The sequence below is a fragment of the Glycine soja genome, chromosome 8 (genome assembly GCF_004193775.1).
Source record: "Glycine soja cultivar W05 chromosome 8, ASM419377v2, whole genome shotgun sequence".
Lineage (NCBI taxonomy): Eukaryota > Viridiplantae > Streptophyta > Magnoliopsida > Fabales > Fabaceae > Glycine > Glycine soja.
Window position 1 is genome coordinate 6605410 of NC_041009.1, and position 26318 is coordinate 6631727.

Here is a 26318-nt window from a genome sequence, read left to right on the forward strand (position 1 = left end):
AGACCATATTTGTAAATTACATATAAAATTTTATAAAATTATGTCACTCAAAATGGCATGCCACTCATAAAAGTACATTTGCAAATCAACAGAAACATGAGTGGTTGGTGATTCACATAGGACTTGCACTCAGTAAATTGTATAACCAAATATGAAAATTTGGATATTTCTCATCTTATTGTTGCAACCCAGGTGATAATGAAATTAATTTTACAATACGTGGATATATGGAATATGACTTTCAACAAAAGAATAAGTAGTTAACGAAATATGTAAAATTTAATTTTCCAAACGTATAATAAAGCACGTAATCCAAATCTTACATGGATAGTGAATTTGTTTAATGGGCAGGGATTTACATCCCCGTGTCATTCCCTCATCACCTCTATTCCCCCAACTACCTCAAATAAAGGGTGAAATTACAATAAAAAAAATTATGGACCATGGCACGAATTAATTTGGTAAATAGTTATGGAAAAAGGAAAATGGGGCGATATATTGGAGTCTGCATGGGCAAATAAATGCTCAGTAAAATTATGATACATGTACATTCCTCAGCACACTAAAACAGATCAGTGGCCAAAAAAGAAAAAACCAAAAACCAATCAGAAACAGATTGGAGAAGATAATATACATTGATAACTGTGAATGATGAGTGGCATACGCAAAGTAATCTTGCAACATGTATGGGACTGAGAACTCCCTCATTGTAGTGTAAGTCACAAAAAAGCTGCACAAACAGGGTGGAACTAGAACGAGATCTCACAAGGTGCATGAAATGTTCTTCCTCGACATATTGGTTCCAGGTTTTCACCAGCATACGAACAGAGTGGTGACACTTCAACACCTGAATGAGGGCGGGACATTTCATAAAAAGAAAAGGAAGAGTTAGATAAGACAATCACTTTTCTAACAAAAAATTATACTATCTCTCCATCTCTTTCTGTCACATTCTCTCCATGTGTGTGTGTACATATGTCTGTGCAAGAGTCCAGCCGCAATTATACTTCTTCTCCATGAAAAAAAAAAAGAGTAAATAACTTACCTGTTGCATATAAGGGCACTGAATGTGTTAAGAAGCCACCTGCAGCAACTACCCAACGAGTGTGGAGTCGAAGAACAAGTAGTTTCGCACTGTCTGGAGTGTCAACATTGGATCCATTTGCATTTTTCACTGGTGCAAATTCCTCCTCCCGTAACACCTGAACATGGATGCATAAAATATGCAATAATGAGTAGCTCGCTTTTGGTCTTTATTAGGGACTAAAGAGATCACAAATTAAGGATTAAGTGTAGACTATTTCCAAATTAGGAAAAGAAAATCAATTTAAAATTTGAGGGACCAAAAGCAAACTTAGTCCAAATTTGAAGGACCAAAAAGATATTTAAGCCAATTTAGAATTATAGTTACCTCAAAAAGTGCAGTCGTAGGAGCATATGGAAATGCATCAAATATAAACTGTTCAAGTTTTAATCCCATTGTATATCCATGTATGGAAGGTATTTTCTTCTCTGCAAGATGATAACTGCACATAAAATCAATCCACATATCAATATATACAAAACAGCTAGAAGGTTGCAGATTATATGATACAAAAGTGGTATCAACACCCTTTTTGACTTTATCCAGAATTAAACTTCATTAATTATCAATTACTGATAAATGAGGCCTCAGAAGAATAGTGATTAATTTTCCTGAGTAATCCATGCCATTTGATTAAACTAGTGAAGATGATCTTTTCTCTACCATCAAATTGGTACTACAGCAATGTCACATTTTTTTAACTTGATATGGTATATGACATTATGACATTAAGTGTAGCTGCATGTCTAGCAATAAGTAAATGTCTTCGCAGTTGGAATTCAGAAAACAATAAGAAGCAAGATGGAGGACAAATAATGGGGGCAGAAGGTTGGAGTTAAGAAGGCAACACACATACATGCTGTCTTTTTCAAGGCCATTTGCCACTTGGTTCAGAAAATCCAGAGTGAACATGTGTAAGCAGACCTGAAATCACAAGGTTGATCAGAAATCTTGAAGATAACTTAAAACTCAGCCAGTAAAAATAACAATCAAACTCTAAAGTACAAATATTTTCATGATCTGTACATGACTAGTTGAATGCTCAAGCTTAAATATGATCACACATAATAGCATTCATCTTATACTACTACAACAACTGAGCCTTATCCCTTTAGTGGGGTCAGTAAAATAGATTAATTGACACCATTGAGTCATTGAGTCACTATCGTCTTATCTTTATGAATTTCCTGTTTTGGTTGATAATGAAGCATGCGTAACAAGCCACTATGACAACCACATGGATGCATAGGAAAATAAGATCAGAAGGAGTAATTATATCTTTCTGAAATATTTAATACAGAACCAGAAAAAATAGGTATATAAGATATTTAGAAACAAAACTGGATGATAAATTTTCATCTTCGAAAGACTCCCATAGTCTCCAACACTGTATGCCTATTTGGTAACAGATAATATATGATCATATCAAAGAGCAGAAGCTCCTGCCAGGATCACAGAAAGCCGCTATCAAAATTTGATACTTTTGGTTTCCACTTAGTTAGGAATTGTAGTGATAGGGCCAGGGAGTAGATGTAGTTAGTTAGAACAGTTAGGCAGTTGAAGATGTTGAGGGAGGGAATTAGCTGAAACAGTAGAAGGTATAGAAGAGTGGACATTCCGACATTACCACTAGGGATCTGAGCATTAGCTTTCTTGGAAAAAGAAAAAAACCCTTTGTGAAGGGAAACCTTAGGAAATAAACACTCTGAAAGTATTCATATTCTCTTCCTTTCTTTTCTCTGTCTTTCTCATCTCTTTTTTACTGAAAACTCAACTCGTTTCTAGGTTCCAATCATGTAGGGTGAGAACTCTTCAATCCCTAGATTTCCATTCTAGAAGATCATACCCAAATTTAAAGGGAAATGATCCTCAAAGCTTATGGCAAATTGAGTGCAGAAAGGAGAAGCAATGAGATTATATATAGGAAGAATAGACTAACATTACTCCAACAAAAACGAAGACGGCCAGTTGCTTGATTGACTGCAGAAGCTAGTGACTGGTCCAACTCACTGTATTCAACTACAGTAAGAGGACCACCTTTACCTCGTCTTACAAACACACCAACCTTTTCTTGTGGATACGCCTGTCATATAATGACAAAATTTAATATGCATATAGTAAGCAAATAAAATCAATTGAATTTTTATTTTTATAAAAGAAACTACTTATCATTTGTCTCGTGCAATTTTCATAAATTACTGATTCTGAATATTACCAACATCACAATGAGATATAGAACTCTAAATATATTAGAATTGAACTAAACCGTAGGTATATACATTTAATGCATGCTTCCACTCTTTTCCTTGGCTATCATTTCTTAAACAGACTTGTTTCATTTCTTCGCACAAAGATGGGAAATATAAGCAATAAATAAATTGACCTCTCAAATTCAGAAATTATTCTACCGATTACCTCAATTGGAATTACTTAATTGATCTGTTACCTTACGGACAACTTTTGCAGCAGCAGCAACACCTTTATCAATGAAGTAACCTAAAAAAGTTGGATCAGCAACTCGAACCTGTTTCACAAATCCTAATCAATATTTCTTTAAATAAGAAGTGATAACTGACCAGGAAAATTGATTAATGAGAGAAAAATAGGAAGCAAGGAAATAAATTACCAGTGCATTGTCAACTCCATAGCAATCAATATACTTAATTCCTTTTGAGGCCATATCCTCCAATAATTTGGTAGATTTCAGAGCTGAATAAAAAAAATCCAATATATTCAATTTTGACCAACCAATATGTAAATAATATTAAAAAAAATGCAGTCTAAGTCAGCATTTCAGACTGGAATATGAGAAAAGAACTCGTCTATATAAACCCCACAAGGTACCTGAATACACTCCACCATTCCCATCAGGAGCCTTTGCTACCTGGCTTTAAAAGTTTCAAATATTAAACCACCGGACATGTAACCAAAGTATACATAGAATTAAAAACAATTCAAAATGGGGTCATAAAAAAATAGGAGCTAGAGTTCAAAAGTAGCAAGATATAAATAAAATTAGACAAGTAAAATAAAACCAAACGTTGTGAATAAAGAATCACCTCTTCAAGTTCTCATTCCCTAATTAGATACTTTAACATTTCACAGGCCTTAAAAAAATTGAAAAAAGGATGAGTGAGAAAATAAAGGCTTTTTTTTAATAGTTTAGTCCTCTATTATTTTTGTTACTTAAAATTTTTGTCAGGTAAGATGTCTTAATCATTGGCATATGTTAAAATTTTAAAAAAAATGTCATGCCATAAGGAGCCCTGATTACTCCCTAACCATTTCAACATATTGGTGAATAAATTTGTCTTTCCAAACTACCAATCCTCAATTTTAAATAGTCTGTCATTTGAAACCAAATTATTTACACAATTCAGCACAAAGAGAAGGACCCAGCTCCTCTAAAATGAGCAACAGCATTCTTGTCAATAAGCTTAATGCAAATTGTTCAAGGAATAGATACAAGACCTAAACATAGGACAAAACATGAGGCAATGCATATATAGCATTCTAAATTTGAGCTTGAAAAATCTTGCAACTCAATCTGACCTCCCATAAGCCATATTGCACAGGAACTCCCAAGTTTTTATTAATATGTATATCCCTAGGATTTATTTTACAAGACACTTCATCTAGAAAAATTGGCACACACCAAGGTGCAGCAGCCCCCAAATTCAAATTTTGAATACTTAAAGAGATGCAGCAATTGTTCCAATTTATGACATTATCAAATAAATAAATCATTTATCAACAATAATAGGTTGAATGCTAAGTTCTTGGTACCCTCATTTTTCTATGTTTTAGTTTACATAAATTTAAGAAAGCAAAAAAGAGAAGAAAATATATTTACAGCTCAGTAAAGAATGAGAGTATACCCTGTATGGAGTCTCCATAATAAATCTGCCATCCTTGGAAACACAAGGGATTGTTCCTTGCTGGAAAAAGGTAACCTATATCAAAGAGATAAGTCCATAGTAAGTAAAACGAGTACTAATAGAACATGAAAAAGGTTTAGACATCTTACCTGTTCTGCCTCAAGACCAAAAAATTTATGACTTTCAAAGAATTTGCGTGTTGCCTCATCAGTGAATGGACTAGTCATGATGTACCAGTGTATTTGCACTGAAGAAGAAGAATCTGCAATGCATAAACTGATGAGGATCTAACCAAATAATGCGAGAGAAACTGAACCAAGACAAATGAAACTTACTCTCATTTGTAGCTTGAGCAGCTAGTCTCTGTGCACACAAAATCCTCTCAGCTTGAAGTTGAAAAAGTGATTTTCCAGATGGAAGTCCAATATCTAAAATATAATATAATATAATAATACATAAAGATATATTTCATGATTTACCCTCAAAGCACATTAAAATGACAAAAATACCACAACTTACTTAGACATAAATACAATAGTGAATGGGTAAATAAATAAAGAAAGGCTTATAAAAAATGCGGACTGCAGCTGCTTTGATACAATTTAGGAGTCAAGCTTGGCAGAAATTTTGGCAAGATAAAAGGGACTGGGAAGTGGAGAAGATAGGAAATGCACTCAGAATTCCTATTTATATTCAGTAAAAAAAAAGTTAGTAGTCCCGGAATCAGAAATTATTAGATACCTTCTACTTTACATGCAAATATCAACTTGCTTGTAACCCATCCATGCTCAACATTCAACTACTTCCTTTCTGCTATCCATGACAAATATATTTTGCTTTCTTTCTTACCAGAAGGAATTTAACTAAAGAATCTATATATAAATAAAAGCTTCTGGTTTTCATTTCATCCAAAGAAGTTTGTTATCTTCCCAAACTTTTTTGTCTGAAGGAAGTTTCTACCATTGGTTCTAATTAGAATGATTTACATGAAATAGAAGGGTGAGTGCGTCAATATATAGTGTGTAAATTATAAACATCATTAAAAGCCACAACAAATGAAAAATGAGCTTCCCTATGGTTAAGAATAAGAGGTGAAGAGGATATAGGCCAATTGATAGATCAACTGATCAAGTTTGTAATATGCCTAAAATTTGGAAGGTTTACCCTAGGAAGAGAAAAGGAACACGAGGAGGGAACAAGGGATGGGAAGGGATGAGAGATAGAATGGGATGAGTTGGCAAAGTTAGTTATAGAGGGATGGGAAGAGAGAAAAGGGGGGAGAGAGAATATATTTTGGGGAAATTTCAGCCTCTTTAGCTTGGACTCTCAACTATGGGAACTGAGAACTTTCTTAGATTTTTTTTCCATTTTTTCTATTTGTTTTCCCTACTTATCCAAAAGATATCTACTGTTTGTGTGGAATCTCATACTTATATAACAGAAGCATTTCAGTAGCATTGTGCCTCTGTTTCTATCAAACTGGTCCAACACGCCAACTAAAGAAATTTGAGTTTCAATAATTTGCTTTCAATATCAAGTGAAAATACTCACTGAAACATCCTTTTGGATCTGAACTTCCAAGTCGAGTCCCCTGCATTTAAAGTTTTGGGACATTCTTAAGTCAGCCAAACAGATAGAGTGATAGACAATTTGAAATTTAACAGTTAAGAATGAAGACTGAATACTACTTAAATAAGTTCCAGATGCATCAGGTCAACTAAGAATGTAATATACATAACTAATATTCTGAGGCTTAAGCATCAAAACAAATCTCAAGGCAAAAAGATTATTTCCTCCAGCTGCTTTTAGTCAAAGATTTATTTTATGCATCATAAATCATTTGTAAGTTGTAACATCTTTCCTCTTTCACGATACAAGTAAATGTTTCTCCAGATTTACTGTATGTGCTTGTATCTCATTCACAGCAAATGTCCAGTGAAAAAATTATCAAGAAGGTTTTGATTGAATTATCAAGAAAACCATAAAAGATAATTCATCAGGCTAACGTTTCCAGACTTCATGCTGCAAGAAGTATTGAGGAAAAAAAACAAACAAATCCATAATTTCTAAAATTGAAGATCGACTAAGAATTGGATCAGCATTGAACTCTTATGCAAATGCATAACCATCTATAAAATTAGTCACATTTTTATAGCAAAAAATAATACTTGGTTCATGATATTATACTTAGTCTCGTGATTAGACAAACAATGCCAACTAAGAAGCAGAAAAAAGGAGTCTTTCAAATTCCCAAGTACAAGTGGTTTTTCAAGCCAGTTAAATGATCTGTTATATATTAATAAAAAAAACATTTTATTTCAACACATTATTATTGAATGTATTTCATGTGGATGTGGGTATCATTAAAAAATCACACTCTCTTTTTAATGAAACTCATACAAAATTCATCTAATAATAGTGTGATGAAAATAATATGTTATTAGTATTTCTTATAATAAAAGTAGTCAATACACATCAAGATGATATTTAGAAATTGTATAGTCTTTAATCTTTTAATCTTTTTACATTGTTATAGATAATATTTAGAAATTAATTTAATTAAAAAATATATTTTAATGAAAAAATAAATAAATTAAAAGATAAAAAGTATAAATATTCACATATTTTAATTTTAAAAATTATTGTTATAATTATATTTTATTAAAAATTTACAAATACTTTGTTATATTTGATGTTGATTGAGGAAATTTAAATATTTATTAAATCTTTGACTAAAAGAGAAGAAAAAAATGAATAATTCTCAGGACGCATGTTACCACATAAAAAAAAAAAAAAAGATACATGATTTCATGAAAGAAAGAAAAAAAGAGTATGATATAACTTCATAAGAATAAAAAATGAGACATCAAATTTAATAATAGAAATAAATAAATAATAACAATATCAACAACAATGACAGTTCATGTAAAAGCCACCTGCCGGATACTCCAATATGGCCAACGAATCAGTGTCGGACACCGATCAATACATATCTGGGAAGTATTGGAATTTTTTGTTTAAAAAATAAAAAAACAACGGATACAGCTAGGAGGTTAGGTTGGGGGGAGACGGCTCAAGCTACAATTTAATATTTTAAGTTAAAATTTTAAAATTTTAAAAAAAAGCTAAAAGGATAGGGATTAGAAAAAAATGTTACTTCTCTTAAAAATCTTCATATTTGAATACATATTTTTTTAATAATTTTTTATTAACATATCAAAACTTATCATATCCTTAATTTTAGCTATGAGCCTACGTCACAAGTAATAAACTACTATTGAAAAATCAGGAATTATTTTTTCTTTTAAAATAGGAAAAGCATTAGAGAGTTTTACTAAGCGGGAATTAAAATTTAACTATGTCAAGTATCATGTTTTAATGTTGATGCCGCTAACCATATGCTTTTTTTTTTAGAGGAACCGCTAACCATATGCCATGTATTCATATTCATATATTGCTTTTTGACGGAATCCGATGAGATGAGAGACACGAGGGCAACCCCATAGCACAAAGCAACTTTATTGTACTTAATGATTACAATAAACCAAGTTAAAGCCACTGCTTTTTACACCTTAGGAAATCAATTACCTATTATTTTAAGTGAAAAACAAAAGAACCGCATCATAGTAGTAGCATACCATAACACATCAAAGCATATTAGTAAAGTTAAAAAAAGAATAAACAAAAGAGCATCCGCTCTTACACTATCACACCTTTGCAGCCAATGATGTTGCTTTTTAGGGACAATCAAAATGGAAGACCCCCGAATTCTACTTTGTCTCTAACGGAGAAGGTTCCCAAAAGGGTAGGCATTATAACAAAATAATGCTGATAGAAAAACAAAGAAATCATACAGCTTGAAATCTTTATCATCATAATCATCACATCAATTATGCACCATTGCACCATGTATTCAAAGATTCTAAACATATGTCGCTGGCATCAAACAATATTGAAATAACACATCATTATTATCATTCATCATCTTCTAATCACTAAAAAAACAAAGGTATACGCTCATCAAAAACAGATTCAAATGTACCTGGCCACCAGATAAAAGCAACACGGCTAATTTGCCATCTGAAATAGCTTTCAATCCCATTTTCAACCATCTCTCTCGATCCTCCTGGCTTCTCTCCTCCACCGTCGACACATTGCTCTCCGGCACCGGCTCAATGGCCGCCGCCGGCAGTCCTGAGAAGCAATCGCAATTCAGTTACACGCAATCGTTAATTAACATGCATGAACGTAAAGAGAAGAATTCGATTCGATTAATTAACAAACACGTAATCACTGATTAGCATCCAAACCTTGAGATCGCAGCGAGCATCGAATAATCCGGTCAATTCTCGAAAGATCTAAACTCTGCAAAACGGAACAGAATAATTAAACAAAAAAAAAAAACAGAAGCAAAAATCACGTGCTACGAGGTCAAAACAATCTGAAAACGAAAAATGCAATGAAGTCGAATCGCGAATCTGAAGCTCCGAGCTCGAATCGGAGGCGAATTTCGTGGCGGAGAAGAAGAGATGGAATTGGATCGGAAGGAAATAAAATTACCTCAATGTCCTTGACGAGAAACTCGCGTTCCTCGGGGGAGAGCTCGTACCAGAGGGCGAAAACGTCTTCTTGGCCGTAGTCTTTCAGTCTCTCGATGAGAGCTTGCGGCGGCGAAGAAACGACGCCGTTGCCTTCGAATCCCACCGACGATGGTTCCCTCATCTCTCTCTCTCTCTCTCTCTCTCTCTCGGTTTCACGTTTTCTCTCTCTTCGGTTTCGATTTCGATTTTGATTTCAGATCTGGAAATTGTGAAGAGAGCGAATGAGCGAGTGAGTGAGGTTGAGTGTTGGTTTGTTATGGAGACAGGGGAACAGTGGCGAGGAAGACAAGAATCAAATCGGTAACCACCATCCTTCAGTCACTGCATAATTACCTAAATACCCCCTCCCTCTTTCACATCTGGAGTATGCTGCCGCCATTATCATTTTCGTTACTAATTTAGTAATTTCACGCCAAACCAAAATATAAAAAAAAAATTAAAAAAAAAGTTTGGAGAAAATTGTTTTTTTCTTCGATAGCACTTTACTAAAGTGATTCTTAAGTCAAGATTTGTCACATTCAATAAACCCAAAGTGAACCTAACATATGTTATTCTTACACCCACGACATCTTGTAAAAGATTAGCCAAACTAGAAATTATTTGTTGTTATTACGTGTACAATGAATAAAATTTAATTATTTTATCACATCATCTCAATCATTAATCTAATATGTTGATATTTTGAAGAAAAATATAATGATGAGGTAAATTTATATTACATGTTCATATAATTTCACATTAATAATTTATATAAATTATTAAACTTTCAAAGTCTTATAGTAATTTTTTATTAACGTTGACATGTGTTTCTTGGTCTGATATTCATGAAGACCAATAGTACCTATCCTGCATATTTTTTGGGGGTGTTCAATAACAGTTTTTAATTTTTGTAGAAAAATAACAGATTCTCTTAACTACTAAATAATCATTTCCATTTAGCTGGTTGAAGTCATGAACAGTCACCCAACACGAGTAAAAAAATTATTTAGAATTCAAGTCCACAAGGACACATTTTATTTGTTAAGATGAGATTGATTGGGAAAGATCTGAAGTTGATAATTTTTGTTTAAGCAAGCACATTGCAATAATTTAATTTGGACAGATTACCATAACACACCCAACCGACCCTAGCATATTACAATGGAAAGCAATGACTTCTAGTTAGGCAAGAGCATATGTCAAATAAATATAATACGGATATGCTCTTGATTGCATCAATATCATAAACATGTCATGGCCCTCTGATGTGAAATTCCGATTACCCCCTCCTCCCTCATATTCTCCTATTCCTATCATTGCATATTTTCATATTTTTTACGTACGCACACGTAAGATACTCACTCGTGTTGCACTGCTAAATCCAAATTTAGTTATTAAATGAAAAACTGAAAAGAAAAAAAAAATTGCACATCTAGAAATTTTACATGCATATATGAATAACATCGCAAACAATTCATACATAGCAGAAAGTGACACGTTGTGCATATATGAATAACATCGCAAACAATTCATAGTTTCATACATAGATGTATAGCTGAGTATATGAACTGCGGCATACAGACAATTTATTTAATCTGTAATTCGTACATGCTGTGGGCTTTGTTAAAAAAATTCATTTTAAATGTAGGTTTCCTTCAGTCCAGTTCATGTAACTTATAGAATTAGTGATTTTTGTTTCCCAGGTTAATAAACGTAGGTTTCTTTCAGTCCAGTCCATGTAACTTTTACAATTAACGGTTTTTATTTCACAGCTTAATGGGTTGACCCCTGAATCATTATGTTATTTTTAATGGAAAATAAATTAATAATATTTAATTTATTCTGTTAAGACTTTCAATATTTAACTGATATAATTTGATAAGACGATAGTCATTCTTTCTTAAATATTATTATAAACAATAAAATTCTTTATAAATATTTAATACAATTGAATATCTGAATCTCTTAGATTACATGTTAAACTCAAAATTTAGCATAACTCCACACTAATTAATTTATTTATGATGTTTAGATCCTTTTAAAATATATTGGTGCAATATTATATTTGATAAAGTAACTCAATTATTTGTCTACCTTACCACACTAGACCAATTCTCTATGCATACATATATAACTTCCATTTCTTTTACAAGTGTATTGCCAGTACTTTTTTCATATATTAATCTCTCTATATATATACACACACATATATACACATGGGAGGAAATTCACTTGCTCTAAGAAGAAATCTTTTAAAGTTACTCCTCATCTCCATCATTATTTTAAGATGTAATTATTGTAATAAGTAATTAATTTTAATCATTAGATCTTAAGAAAATAAGCGATGAGAATGAAGAATAATTCTAAAAGAATTATTCTTAGAGTATATAGATCACAACTCATATATATATATATACACACACAAATGTATGTTTCAAAGTTAACATTTTCTGCAAAACAAACACAGATCTTGATAATATGAGGTCACTGCTTGCCATCCTTATTTTCCTGATATTTGATAACTAAATTTTAGGTTATTTTTGGACTAATATATATTGAAATTTTGAAATACATCACCTCTCACAAAGTAATGAAGAAGAATTAATTTTCAAACAGGCTTAAAAGAAGACCTCTCATCTCTGTTTACTAACAGAAAAGGAGAGAAAAAGACAAGTATTAAGGAGAAGAAAATAGCATCTGCAAAAAAACCAGAGCAGAAATCTGCTACAAAGAAAGTATCAGAGGAAGTCCCATCATTTATTCAACTTTATCAGATCACGAATGAAATATAGCACAATTGAGGGGAAGGTCCCATATAACGAGCCGACAACAAAGTTAGCAAGCTCATTTGTAGAATCATTCGCTTAATGGAGATCACAAGGATGAAACTTTCTCATTGAGTGCTTCTTTAACTGCTCTCAAAAGCGATGCCTTCAATTTCTGGTTTGTAACGATAATACCAGATACAACATCAAGAAACTTTCCTTTTGAAAAGTCCAGAGGGTTCCCCGCAGCATCCATGGCGATACCTCCAGCTTCTACAGAAGTCCAGTTGCATGTATAGAAGATTAGAAGCAGAAACATACATTCAACATCTAATCTATGCAGGAACCTAACTCTTGAAACATGTAAATTGTCAATGAAAGTCATAATTTTTGGCATGTTTCATTCTCATTTATAAGTACATATGCCATTTAAAATAAGAAAGCAGTATATCATATCATCGTATTGACCCTTGAGGACTAGTGTGGACAAGAAAATTATAACCACTAAAATATATTCAATACCCCACTCCCCCCAACAAGCAAATTTCCGGTATTCTTGTAGTACCTATTCCCTTACAATTATTTTTCTTTATTTAGCAGATTTTTCTTGTTTTTTAGAAACAAAAATTAAATTAAGGAAAAATAACCATACATGCCTGGTGTCTTACTTTGAAGGGAAGGGAAAGGAGTATATAAAAAAATCAAACCCCCAACCCCAACCCAACCTTCCACAGGCAACAAAAGAAAAAGTAGTGCATTCAATTTATTTCTCCATCCATTAGACCAACCAAAGACCAATGCTAAGGAACATGATAAAGAAAAGTCAAACAAAATCAGTGATTGAAATATAACTATTCAGCAGCACCTTAAAATATGTGAAGACTGAAGAAACATCTTACTACAGGAAATAATTCATAATAAAAAGACAAAAAGAATGAAAAATACACACCAGTCACAACAATGCTGCCAGCAGCATGATCCCATATTTTTTCACGGTATCCTTTGTGAGGGAAACGCAAATATATAGCCCCATCTCCTCTTGACAAAGCTCCATATTTTGCTTGGCTATCAATTCTGACTGGTGGTGCTTTGACACCGAGTTTCTGTTCATGAAGTAATAATGGTCAAGAAATGTCTGCAGAATAAATCTAAAAGAGCTAAAAGAAAAACTAAAAAAAATATGAAAAAGGACAAATATGTTAACTTCTAGTTCTAACAGTATTACTTCTGCAATGGAGCTAGATAAGTCATGTGAGGAGTGTGCTGCTTCAAAAGATTCAAAAAATGATGCTTCCTCTGGGTTATCAATATCACAGACATGCACCTGGATGATCATTTGGTCATAGGAAAACAGTCAAGGAAATTACCAAAAGTGTAAAGTTTCAAGTAAGAACATTTTGATAAGCACCAACCCTAGTTTGTGTAGAACCACCCAGTGCTTGCATATATGTTCCATCACCAACTTTAGCAAAGAAGAGACAACCAACTTCATTTGAAGAAGAAAGCTGCTGATTGGAGCCAATGGATGCCAGTGGAAGGTTTGGACAAGCCAAGACACCCAATACAACTTTGCCTTCATCTAGTAAAGCTAACGCTATAGCATATTGATCTCCTCTTACAAACCTATAATGTCATCTCACAACCATGAGCTACTCAATGACACATACACAATGATAGCACAGTAACCATGCAAGTGAAACAAAAAGTATAATATAGACTGTAAATTAGGAAATTAATGAAGAAAAAGAATTATTCAATCAAATGTTTAATTATTTTGATGAGTAAAGGAAATAAAAGTAAATATTACTATACTAGTATTTTATGTGATCAAATTTTTATGACTTCAAAAATATAGATTAACAATCTTCATTTAGCATGAACAGATATTCCAATTTTCATAAGCCAGAAGTGTTCTAGACAAATTAAGGGCATTTGCTTTGAGAAAATGTTTTCTATTTTCATTTTATGTTTTCACTTGGTTTCCTTGTAGAAAATGAAAGCAGAAAATAATAAAAATTTGTTTTTCCTATTTATTGTACAAACTTTTGAAAATAAGAAATAAAATAAAAACAAGGTGACATTTTTTAAATTAAAAGTGAAAAAAAATTAAAACAGAAAACGTTTCTCGAACCAAGCAGTCCTTTAGATAGTCAATTTCACCATGCCTGTTAATAGATATTAGATAATGTCTTTCAAAATTAAAATCATCTTTATAGTTATATGTTTGTTTGAAATGATAGTAAATGGATTTCAACCACTATTTTTGTCCTTACTTCCTAATCAAAATAAGATATTGAATGACAACTGCAATCTTAGAAAATAATCAAGATTAATAATACTAGACAAATTTCATGTATTTATGACACGAGATATTACAAACAACTTCATGCTGCAACAAGATTCCAATTTTGTAGGAAGAGAAACTTATGAAACTTCGACACACAGAATATTGAATTTTTTGAGAAAAAAAAAAAAGAAAGGATACTCACCCTTTAGTACCATCTATCGGATCCAAAACCCAGTGCCGTCCAACTGAACCACCTTCAGATTTACCACCGTCAATGGCCGCAAGCACATCATCTGTTGTTAAAGTAGAAAAGCTATTTGATCCTTCACTAGCAAGGGTATCATTGACAAGTTCTGTAATGCGCTTCAGCGTATCCTGACCACTCTCCTTACGAAGATCACCTGAATCCTAAAGTTTTAAAATTGAACTTTATACTCAAGCATGGAAAAGAAAGAAGAGTCTTTGCATGTCCAAGAAATTTGTAAGAGTTTACAATTTCACCTCCTCAGCTACTAATGAAAATGGTTCAGAAGGAAGTTCTCTCTCAAGTATAAAGCTGACCAATGCTTGTGAACCTGTAAACCACATGGAAGCAACACAATTTATATGAAGTGCATTGGCACTTCAGCTAAACCTCAATGAATGAGTGTAGCAACTAAAAAAAATATAAATGGAAAACGATGCAGAAAATGTAAATAACTATCTTTTTTTGCAGGTGGTCCATATTATAGGCAATGAAGCACGAGCTCAAAATTTACATGATCTTACGGGAAAAAAAGACTTCCCAGAAGCAACCAAATTGCCACCTTACAAAGGAAATAGGGAACATCCACTTTTTTGGGGGGGAGGTGGTAGCAAAAGGAATATCCACTAATACGCATATGGACTAGTTTGTTATGCTCAAGAGAAATTTGCCCAAGAACTTGCTGGCTGAGCTAAATATAATTAGCTCCCGTTTTTGTATTTACAAAACAAATAAAAAATGGAGACACATTGCAGAACAATACACAGTGTGATAATAATAAATAAATTAGTAAGGAAAGGCAGACAAAGCATTTGGTATAGTTGCATGTTATAACATAGAACTAGAATTAGAAGTGGAAGGTCTTTCCTCATCTCTGTCCTGTAAGACAAAATGCTTTATACAAGCCAGACAAAATGCTTTATACAAGCCAGCCTTGCCTTATACATAGTAAATCATCAAACACAATTTACAACAATAGGCTTATACTAGCAAATCATCACAATTTTTCAACAAAGAGAGTTTCAATACATGGTTTAAAACTAGTATGTTAGGACTTATAAATAATTGGTGTAGAGAGACTGTATTTATAACAATATTATTAAAGAACAACTCCTAAAAGCTTAAGCCTTAGTGTATTTATAACAATATTATTAAAGAACAACTCCTAAATGCAATAGCTTTCAAACTGCAATGATACTGTTAATATTGGTTGGCTATTTCTTGTAAACCTAATTAGTTATATATTGATGGAACGCATCATCTACACCCATTATACGCAACAAATAAAAGAAAAAAAATTTAAAATTAATGAATGTGAAAAGCTCATAGGACTGGACTCCGTCTGCGCTATTCAATGAGGAAGAGGAACACAAACCTGCTGTTGTGTTGCTCTGTTTGCTGGTTTTGTAAATCAGTTGCAGGGTTTGAACCATAACACTAATAAACTATATGTTGTGATCAGATCAGTAACCCTGTATTATCCATCTATAAATAAACCATGGCAAGTAGTAGAAAAGATAACTCGATATTGCACATCATTCCCATTGTTCAGCTTCTATTTATCTAGACATAATCCAACCGGTACAAGTATCCATAACAACTAAGACAAGAGGATAATATTATAACCGGTCAGCACTACTTCGACTCAGTCAATAGACAACAACTTTACAACTACAATTAGCTTGTCAATGTGAGCTATTGCAGAAAAAATTATTCAACATTAACACATATATATAATCAAACACTATGCGCATAGGAATAAGATAAAACTAACCATAATCAGCCACTGTGACAGGACTTTTGTCTGACTTTGAGTGCACATCGGATTGCAGAAGAGCCTTCTGTACTTTCTGTACAAACCATACAAAGAAGAATCAATCAGTATTATACCAGCATTTCCTCTTCGTTTAATTTTCAGGCATTAATCGTCGCAGTACTTTTGAAAAATAAACAAAATATAAAACTCAGCAATTCCAATAGTTTTTTTTTTGGCAAATGTTAATTGTTAATATTGTTTGTTTTTATTAGCAAAAGGGATTGAAACGGCGACCTTTCCCCTCTTTCCTTCTCCCTTAACCATCCAACTCGCCTTATGGGAATAGTTTTACTAACCAGGATATGCAACAAAAATACAATTGCGCAAAAACTAGTCTAAAATTTCAACATAATAGCACATCGCAGACCCATATGCAAAATAAAGGGGGTTATCTAAAAAAAATTAAATTTTGTTAATGTAAATGGTGATGGTGAAATAAAGGGTTAGTAATTGAGGGAAGGGGTGGTGCCTTGCAGAGACGAGCAGCGAGAGTGGCTGCTTTTTTTGCAGCGGCGAATTCCTTCTCGTAAGGCATTGAAGAAACGATTAGTGTCAGCGGCGAAGAACAAAAACAGCTTCTGCTTCTACTTGTTGACACGGTGGTGCCCTTTTTTCGGATTCTGGATTCGAACAACTTCCAATCACCTCCTACACTTATAGTAGTTCTTGCTCTACACCAAAGTGTTGTTTGAGTACCCATCTTTTTCCTTTCTCTTTTTTTTTTTTTTTTGTTCAAATTAGAAGATCCCTTATTAATTCTTAATTAATTGTTACACTGCTCTTTCCACTACTGGGCCGTGGCCTGACTTTAATCCTCACACACATTTATGTCTATATTTTATATTTATTTAATTTAATTAATGAGAATAATTAACATGTCTCTTTCTTTTTTAGGTGAAATTTTGAGTTTGAATTTTGTAAATAAAAAAAATTAATTAAAGCGTGAGATTCTACTAGAGATGACAGGCTTATCATAGTAATAATATATAATTGGTGAACTATCATTTTAGTACTAAAATTATAAAGCATTGTTGCATTTCTTAAATATAAGAAAATCCAATATAAAGTTATAGTATTGTCATTTTTAATTCATAAGCTTAATTATTTAATATTATTTTAATTCTTAAAAGTATGTTAATATTATTACAAATCACAAGAGTTTTTTAATTTTAGATTAATGAGAGTAACAAATTACACTTTTAGTGTTTTTTTTAATTTTATTATTTTCCGATACTAAAGTGACAATGTCTCGATTTGAATGAACAAATTGATTATTGTGTCAATTTCATATTCACTTGCATACAAATTAATTTATTAATTTATTATGGGGAATCACGACACGCAATATGCACCTATAAGCGAGATTCGGATATCATATGTTTGGAAAAATCATTAATGAATTTTTAACTATATGGATCATTTTGAAATCTTTTTGCTAAAACTTAAATGTTATACTTCCTTCTACTCAATCTCGAATATAAAAGGAACAAAAACTCATTTCACTTTAATTAATAAAATTAGTTAACATCATTAAATATTATTTAACTTATTTAAAAATTAATTTTTTTCTAAATTATATTTTGTTACAACTTATATAAAAAATTAAAAATATTAAAATATAATCTCGATTAAATAAAAAATATTTTAAAAATATTTTCATTAAAAAATATGTTTTTTTCTTTTTATATTTGACACTAGCGGAGTACATAGTAATATTCACAAAAAAAAGGGGAGTACATAGTAAGAATGGAAACTACACAAGCACAACAGTACATTAAACCTAAGTATTGTTTTAAAGAAACAATTAAAATTTTGTATTTGGAATACCTTTTTTATTCATGGAGTATTTGATATAATTATTAAATGTACAAAATTAAGATATTTTTTATTTTATATATATATATATATATATATATATATATATTTCAGTCAAAAAAATAATTAATATATATGCAATATTTTTATTAAATGTATTTCTATTAAATTAACGAAAATAGTTAATGTAATTTTTAAATATATGCATATATACATATACATACAATTAAAATAATTATTTATATTTTTTGAGTATCAAGAGGTTATAGTTCATATGGTTGAACGTTCAATTTTTTTAATTTTTATTGATAAAAATACATAATTATATCAATTATGATAAGTGCAACTCTTGTATATTCTGACATAATGACATATTTTTACAAATTTTCATTAAAATTAATTATTGTTTGGTACAATATACAAATGAGAATAATCTCAAATAAATAATGTCAACTTTTCAAGTGTCAATCTCTATTACAATAAAAAAAAATATTATCTAAAAAAATAGCGTTAATTTCTAGAATAATTTTTTATGAAATTTTATCCCACTTCACACTGCAAATCCTTTATTCATTGCTAGCTATTTAGTGTGTGTTTATTTTAACGGTTGAGGGGCCTCAACGCCTCTAACAATCGTCTCAAACAATCTTTCAATCAAAAGTAATAAATTGTTACTTCTCACAAAACGACACTTTAAAATTTGTGTCAACTGATTGTAATGGAAATACAAACATGTCCTTATATATCAATTTCATATTCATCTACACACATTTAATACATGGAGAACTAAGATAGCAAGTTATTAATGATGATTAGATTAATTATTTAGGAAAAAAATTATCTTAAAATAATTATTATTTTATTTTTTTAATATAATATTATGTATTTTTTCATTTATATTCCTTTTAATATCAATGATATGAACAAAAAAAAAACTAAAAATCAATCATAAGATTAATTTTATAAAATTAATATTTATTTATCTTGATCTTTATAAAATAATCTAAGATTTTTTTATTAAGTAAAACAATGATAATTATAATGGGACTGACAATATTTAATTTTCTAACATAGTATGTATTAAGAATGGAATCTGAACAACAATACAATAAACCCAAGTCATTTTTTAAGGAAACAATTCAAAATAAACATGATATAAGAGTAAATATTTAATTAATTCTGTAAAAAAGAGAGAAATTGATATATATATATATATATATATATATATATATATATATATATATAGTAAAACTAAAAATACTAATAAGAAAATATATAAGAAAAAAAAGATTTTTGAGTTGAGATATACTTAATTTTATTTTAATAGTAGAACATATATTTTGTTTCACACATAACATTAATAATAAATATTCTTATTAAACTTATTATTTATTAAAAGTTAAATATATAAATAATTGTGTAAAAAAAGAAGTTTGACCCCATTTAATACATTTCTGGATTTATCCTTGCTTCAAATGGTGATAATCTTAAAATAAATATCATATAAAAAAAAAACCTTTAATTATATGTTGATATTTATATTATATAAGACCAACAAAGATTAACACAGTGAAAATGATTTAAAGTTTAAATTTTAGATGACTTTTAAATATGAAATAAATCATGTTAAAAGATAAATACATACTTTATATATGCTACGATCATTAATATAAATTTATGAATACTTTAAACTTGACAACTTTATACAAATTACTACTTTGAATAAAAAAAATTATATTATATGAGATCGAAATTTTATGTGAAAAAAACATTTATACATAAATTAAGAGATCAATTTAAATAATTTTTTTTATATGAATATATATTAGTATCTAAGTTACATGAAATACTTGCTTTACATGAAAATATAAATTTACAACGGAACTAAAAATAAAATATTTATGTCATATATAATATTTATAAATCACATATTTATGTGTTATAGATTAATAATGTAAAAAACAAGTTTGTAACCCCCCAAAAAAAACATGTAAAATCAAGTATATAATCTGTACATTTCATTTTTTTTCATACTACTATACTAGCTACATATAATGCCCGAATAATCTGTCAGTCCTTTACAATGTAGTACGTAAAAAAGAAATGTGCAATATAATACAAGTAAATGTATATGATTTTACTGGCGAACTCACAGACATTCGCCCATAAATAGAATATGTTCAAGATATTTTTATATCATTATTTTAATTATGAATTATTGCACATTTGTTAAGTTTTATAAAATTATTTTAAAAACCTCACTAATAATAATTGTAATTAATTGACAGTATATTTTTTATATTGATAGTTTATAAAATTTAAACTCTACAAATATAAGTTTTTTTTAATTTTTTATAGATTATATATATTTTTTATTAGAGACAATCTTAATCACATGTGTGAATAGGTAAATTCTCTTTCTGAATGATGAAAAAAATTATTTACCTTAAAAAAATCTATTTTTAAATAATTAATGAAATTACATACTTAAAATTTAAATTTAGAGTTCGAGATATTTTGATGGGAAGATTTTTTACTAGCTAGTAGTTAAAATCCTCTTGACTAAGAATACCAACATGTGAAAAAGAAAAAGGTCAAACAGTAAAGAAGGATAAGGTATAGTTCCTTACTCATACAACAATAGTATATTTCATTAACACCACACACTAAAAATTTCCATTTCATCATAGCAAAATTGGCAGCTTCGTTAACCACCTTAGATGATAATGAAAAATTCTTCAAATCAATACAAGCATAATATTTTTTTTTTTTTACAATAATCACACTGAAATTAAAACCTAATTATCTTATACATACTATCCAAATCTTCTCTTCACTATGCCGACTCTAGTAATGTGTTGAATTGAAAATTAATACAGACACTAACTCAAGAACATAAACAAATAGTGATCACTATGCCTCTAATAAGGATCCAGATTCTCTGCAGTCAGAGTTTTAATGCATCTACGCAGTCAATTAATGGACATCATCCGATGAAGATCACACGAATCATATTTTAACTCAAATGCTAAACTTAAAATAAACAGTCAAAATATAAACTGTCCAATCTTCATTCAACGGTCTAAATTTATTTCTGCATCATTGCAGCAAATCCAATTCCCGCAAATAAGATCCTTCAAAGGAAGATACAATTGTGAGAGAGAGAAAATACACATAGCAAAGGTGACATAACCTAAAACCTAGAACTCATTTATTAGTTCATAAGTTTAGGTCAAATAATAAAATGTACCCATATTTATTTGGTTTCGCTAGGAGAGTGGAGCTCTATGGGGAGCCCCCTTTCTCCTGCTTCCAAGAGAGAGGAAGAAGCCATTGGTGTTCTTGTTGTTGTTGTTGTTGGCAATGCTGTTACTGGTAGCCTCAGTATTCGAGCAGGAGGAGGTGGGGACAAATTGGGTATAGCAATCAACTCTTAGACCCTCGAACTGCAAAAATGTAAAATCATATTCAATAATGCTTGACCCTCACATACCATGTGATCAACCTGCATTTACATACAATTATTTTTTGTGGGGTACAACGTTAATTTTCATCTTCAAAAAACTGCAGTGTTACATTTATGTAAATGCAGGTTGAAATGTAGACTTTTTTTTTAAGTGTCAAGAAAAAGGTAGACTTTTTAAACACATCACCCAAAACAGAAAAAACAAAAGCTGCAATTTTTACCATTATTTATTAATTTATTTGTCTGACCGTCACATTTGAAGTTTTCAAACAAAACATACTAGCTTATAATTAGTTCCCGTTTACTTAATTATTTTGTCCATAAACTTGGTTGGACAAATTTGTGTATTAGTTTCTATACTTAAACACTCTATATTTCAATTCTTATATCGGCAACTTTCTCATGTTTTAATCTATTTTCTGACTGTGTAAACCTGTCACAAAATTAAAACATAAGGATTAAAATGTATATAAAAAAAATACTAATAATGGGGACACAGTAGATTCTTTATTCATTTTTCAGTGTTTGTAAATAATATACAAGTGATAATACGTAGAGTACGTAATTCGTATTTAAATGAATTTGTTTTTAAAAAATAATTATAAATATAAATTCAATTTATCTTAAAAGGTTTTTCTTCTTCTTATTCTTGATAAATTTATGTAGTTGGGAACACAAAAGGCCTATGAACTAGAAACTGACATCAATGTGTTTAAACTCTAAAGAATTTTTTTCCCAGTTTCGTAATAGACATAGTAATTAATTTTACTAAAAGAAGAAAGTTCCCTTTACGCCAATATTTTTTATATGGGCATCACAAAGGTACTTTTTAATTGATTAGCATGAACATGCTACAAAACAATTCGGCATTTTTACACTAAAAACAAATCAAATGTTGACAAGGTTTAAAAACGTGGATCTTGACCAGTAATTTGTTTGTAAGAGTTAATAGCCAAATAAAAAAATAAATAAGAAAGTGAGTACGAGTGAGAGAGAGAGAGTAACAGTGACATGAGACAAAAACCTTGCATGACAGACAGCAGAAGTGAAAGGGCTCCTGAAGAATCCTGTCACAAGTGCAGCAAGCATTGGCAGTGCCTTTGCATGACCTTGACTGTGGCCTCTGATTTAAGAATATCACTTTCGCACCGTTAATGGTATATGGCTGCCACCCATTCAAACGACCAATTATATATGTTAAACTCACTCTAATTAACTAATTATTACTTCTAAGATTATTCACTTTTACCAAATGGCATTGCATGTGTTAGTTTTGCTCTAATTATTACTACTCAGTAGTAATAAGGAGAAAAAAAAAAACTAGCAAAGTCTATTTTCTACCCTAACTAATTATTTTATTTTATTTTATTTTGGGGAGATAAACAAAAGTTTTTGTATTTTCTTGAAAAGAATTGCATTTGTCCGACCTGAATATTGGAACAATCGACGAGCTTTTCCAGATCACCCAATCGAACCACGTCATGGTAAACATACCTTCTCACCTGTACAATGGCATCAAAAACCTCCATTAGTGTATACCATTATTGGTCACATATTGACATATATGTGAACAAAAAAATAATAAATAAAAAAATTATTAATTATGTGTGTGAGATCAAGTTACTCTACTTCCTTAAGCAAATCAAGTTTAATTCTAGTCACACCAACAACTTATTTTGATACTTAAATATATAATTTAAAAAGTGAGAATTTCATTCTCCTTAATTAAATATTTTCAATTTTCTATTTCTTCTCATATTTCAACGCTAATGCAATTAACAAAAAAAACTCTCAATCATATCAAATTATTCTGCTTTTTATCTTTATAATTAAGTATAATTAATTTTCTTAATTATTTATCTCTTTAAATCTTCTTTCTTTTATTTTTATGAGCATGTTATGAATTTTCCACGGGTTGAAATTCTCTGTTATTACATTTTCACTACATGTGATCTTAACTATTTAATTTATTTTTAAAAAAATATTATTTAGTTGTGTTTAAAATTTATGAAGGGATGAGATAAGGGTACTTTATAAGTTTTGAAAACCAAATCTAACATTCTTAGAATAATTTTTAACAAGTTTTTTTTTTATCATCATAAGAATTGAGAGAGTGTCTACGTGGAGAATAATATTTTTTTTGGATGATTATTTTATTAGTATGAAATACTTATTTACTTTATCAATTGACTAATTTTCATCATTCACAAAATTCAAATTTAGTATCTTATTTAAAGAATTTGAGTTAATTTCACTTTTACAACTTGTGAAAAACAGTAATTTAGAAGAAATTTTGGGTTCCTATACAAATAATAATAAACTAAAGAGACACAACGTGAATTGGGAACCATTTGGTCAAACTTTTCGCTTTCCATGAAAGGAACAGCTGAGTAACCTTTGCAGGGGAAAATGGATAAAAAAATAGAGATCTTCCATTCATAGGAAAGAAACCAAAAAGTTAAAATCAAATAAGACAGGGTGAACCCTTCCGGGAAACCATGTATAAATATATCATATATGCATAAACATGTATGTATGTGGAAACAACAAATACAACCAGACAATACCGGAAGTGACTTCGATTAATCAACAAGAAGGGGCAGGGCTTTCAATTTTGGAAAAACAAACCTCAATTGTTTAAAGAGAAACTAGAATTTTATGGGTAGAGAAAATTCTATAACATATATCTGACAAAAAAAATAATCTATAACATAACAAGTCTAGCGGAGAGAATTAATATGAAACAAGTTGAACCGAGAATTTCAACTTCTTTTTAAAAAAAGAAAAATCATTATCCTGTTCTCACTAATCCTCATCCAAGGAAAAGAAAATTTTAACGTAACAACACTTGTTTTTCTCGTGGAAAAACAAAAGGCATCGAGGTCAAGCGCATGTTTCATTAATTAGAAATAAGTTAGCATTAACAACATGATTAATCACGTGCAATAGTTAAAAATGCATAAACTATAACTAATCAATATCTTCTGCTAAGATGTAGTGTATGTTTGGTTAACAGTTAGAATAGGGTAAATGGACATTTCAATGACACACAATCTTGCTTTCAAATTTCAGGTATTAGAAAGTGTTAATTCTCCCTTATAGTAAACTGGTTTCCAAATTACACACCCTAAAAATTGATGTCGAATTTTCCTATAAGAGGGTATCCAAAAACACTGGAAATTATTCTTTAACCATTTGGTACAAAACTACTTTTAAAATTAATTAGAAATGAAAAGTTCAATGACTGCAACCATCTTCACTGTAAAAAGGAAAAAAAGAAACAACGAAACTTGAAGCTGTCATAAATCCTCCAAAGTTGCATGTCAGAGAAAACATAATCAAAGAAAACCGTAGAATGAGAATTTTGAGGGAACCATTTAAGATCCAAACCAAATATCATATATAAATGAATGTATACCATGTTTGGATACCTACAAGAATTGATTCAGGAACCCAAAATCATGGTGAAAAACTGAAAAAATAAAAATAATTATTTTCTGTTTTGACTTTCAACATGATTTTGGAATTGATGTTAGGAAAATTCAATCTAATCCAAACATGTCAGTAATCTATCAAAAGGAAAGAACCAACGTACACATGCAAATCAACCATCTGATGAGTAGAAAAAATGACTAGGAACTAGGAAGAGAGTGACCCACACAAATTGAGAAAATCCATGAATTTGCAAACTAATACCCATTATATTGACATAATCACAATTCACAACGGATGTGAGTATATATGAAAAGAAAATCCAAAAATTTGCAACTAGCTGGCCTAGAAAAGAAGTGTTGTGAGAGAGGCAGAATTAAAGGTAGTCACAAAGAAATAATTAACAAAAAGGTAGCTAGATGAGTTAATACTTTATATATATATGTGGGGGATATATAATAAAAAAAAGTGGATTAGTATATGAATTGAAGAGGATGAGGAATTGGTGAAATAATAGTGATATGATGATACATAGTATATAGTATAGATACCTGGAGAAGGGAATGGGAGCGGTGAGAAGGGAGGCAGTGGGGGCAGATGCTAAGGCAACAGTGCAAGCAAAAGATGTTCTTCTCGTTCTTCTTGTGATTCTGGTGGACCCCACAACCACCAAAGAATGTCTCAGCCATAAGCCTCTCAAGCCATGCAGATGCAGGCTTCACACTCATGTCTCCTCCTGATGATGCCTCACTGCCCTTCATTGATCTTTGATCCCAAACCCCTGGCCTCACTCTCTCTCTCTCTCTCTGCTATACTATTAACTCATAAGTCATAAGAGTTAACACTACCCGTCAATTACCAATCCTCTATGTACATGTTGTTTTAGTCATGGATATATAGTCATTTAAAATTACCAAGCCTCTTTAATTTGGAGTCCAACATATATTTCCT

The 26318-nt window shown here is 30.7% G+C and overlaps 3 protein-coding genes across 5 annotated transcripts; all 3 read right to left on the reverse strand.

Annotated features, from left to right (window-relative positions):
- Positions 1 to 453: 453 nt before the first annotated feature.
- LOC114421495 (UDP-N-acetylglucosamine diphosphorylase 1-like) lies at positions 454 to 9884 on the reverse strand. The gene is made up of 15 exons (XM_028387442.1): positions 9523 to 9884; positions 9273 to 9327; positions 9005 to 9156; positions 6514 to 6553; positions 5298 to 5390; positions 5112 to 5224; positions 4963 to 5037; positions 3929 to 3968; positions 3711 to 3793; positions 3531 to 3608; positions 3024 to 3167; positions 1941 to 2008; positions 1412 to 1526; positions 1046 to 1202; positions 454 to 847 (listed from the first exon to the last, which is right to left on the reverse strand). The coding sequence occupies exons 1-15, from the start codon at positions 9682 to 9684 to the stop codon at positions 750 to 752; spliced, it is 1473 nt and encodes a 490-aa protein (XP_028243243.1). The 5' UTR covers positions 9685 to 9884; the 3' UTR covers positions 454 to 749.
- A 2246-nt stretch (positions 9885 to 12130) lies between these two features.
- On the reverse strand, positions 12131 to 17392 carry LOC114421496 (SAL1 phosphatase-like). The gene is made up of 8 exons (XM_028387443.1): positions 17124 to 17392; positions 16613 to 16688; positions 15096 to 15169; positions 14797 to 15002; positions 13720 to 13930; positions 13533 to 13631; positions 13257 to 13410; positions 12131 to 12580 (listed from the first exon to the last, which is right to left on the reverse strand). Exons 1-8 carry the CDS (start codon positions 17352 to 17354, stop codon positions 12417 to 12419), a joined length of 1215 nt encoding a protein of 404 aa, XP_028243244.1. The 5' UTR covers positions 17355 to 17392; the 3' UTR covers positions 12131 to 12416.
- Positions 17393 to 21469: 4077 nt separating this feature from the next.
- LOC114421497 (uncharacterized protein At3g50808-like) lies at positions 21470 to 26216 on the reverse strand. Of its 3 annotated transcripts, XM_028387445.1 has the most exons (5): positions 25919 to 26216; positions 23363 to 23437; positions 22960 to 23100; positions 21720 to 21915; positions 21470 to 21603 (listed from the first exon to the last, which is right to left on the reverse strand). In XM_028387445.1, the coding sequence occupies exons 1-4, from the start codon at positions 26126 to 26128 to the stop codon at positions 21739 to 21741; spliced, it is 603 nt and encodes a 200-aa protein (XP_028243246.1). In that variant the 5' UTR covers positions 26129 to 26216; the 3' UTR covers positions 21470 to 21603; positions 21720 to 21738. The 3 variants fall into 3 exon arrangements, with proteins under 3 accessions (XP_028243246.1, XP_028243245.1, XP_028243247.1); XM_028387444.1 differs by having other exon boundaries at positions 21470 to 21915; XM_028387446.1 differs by lacking the exon at positions 21470 to 21603 and having other exon boundaries at positions 21767 to 21974.
- Positions 26217 to 26318: the final 102 nt, after the last annotated feature.

What these genes read in the sequence shown, in the direction of transcription:
- LOC114421496 (XM_028387443.1), bottom strand. Translation starts at nt 17,354, where the DNA reads ATGGGTACTCAAACAACACTTTGGTGTAGAGCAAGAACTACTATAAGT. An exon ending in TCGCTGCTCGTCTCTGCAAG is followed by an intron (nt 16,689 to 17,123) that starts GCACCACCCCTT and finishes TGGTTTGTACAG; the next exon opens with AAAGTACAGAAGGCTCTTCT. An exon ending in TGGCAGCATTGTTGTGACTG is followed by an intron (nt 12,581 to 13,256) that starts GTGTGTATTTTT and finishes GGACTTCTGTAG; the next exon opens with AAGCTGGAGGTATCGCCATG.
- LOC114421495 (XM_028387442.1), bottom strand. Translation starts at nt 9,684, where the DNA reads ATGAGGGAACCATCGTCGGTGGGATTCGAAGGCAACGGCGTCGTTTCT. An exon ending in TGCTCAAGCTACAAATGAGA is followed by an intron (nt 5,225 to 5,297) that starts GTAAGTTTCATT and finishes TATGCATTGCAG; the next exon opens with ATTCTTCTTCTTCAGTGCAA. An exon ending in GGCCTTGAAAAAGACAGCAT is followed by an intron (nt 1,527 to 1,940) that starts GTATGTGTGTTG and finishes TTTTATGTGCAG; the next exon opens with TTATCATCTTGCAGAGAAGA.
- LOC114421497 (XM_028387445.1), bottom strand. Translation starts at nt 26,128, where the DNA reads ATGAAGGGCAGTGAGGCATCATCAGGAGGAGACATGAGTGTGAAGCCT. An exon ending in TCGATTGTTCCAATATTCAG is followed by an intron (nt 23,101 to 23,362) that starts GTCGGACAAATG and finishes AATGGGTGGCAG; the next exon opens with CCATATACCATTAACGGTGC. An exon ending in TCTGCTGTCTGTCATGCAAG is followed by an intron (nt 21,916 to 22,959) that starts GTTTTTGTCTCA and finishes ACATTTTTGCAG; the next exon opens with TTCGAGGGTCTAAGAGTTGA.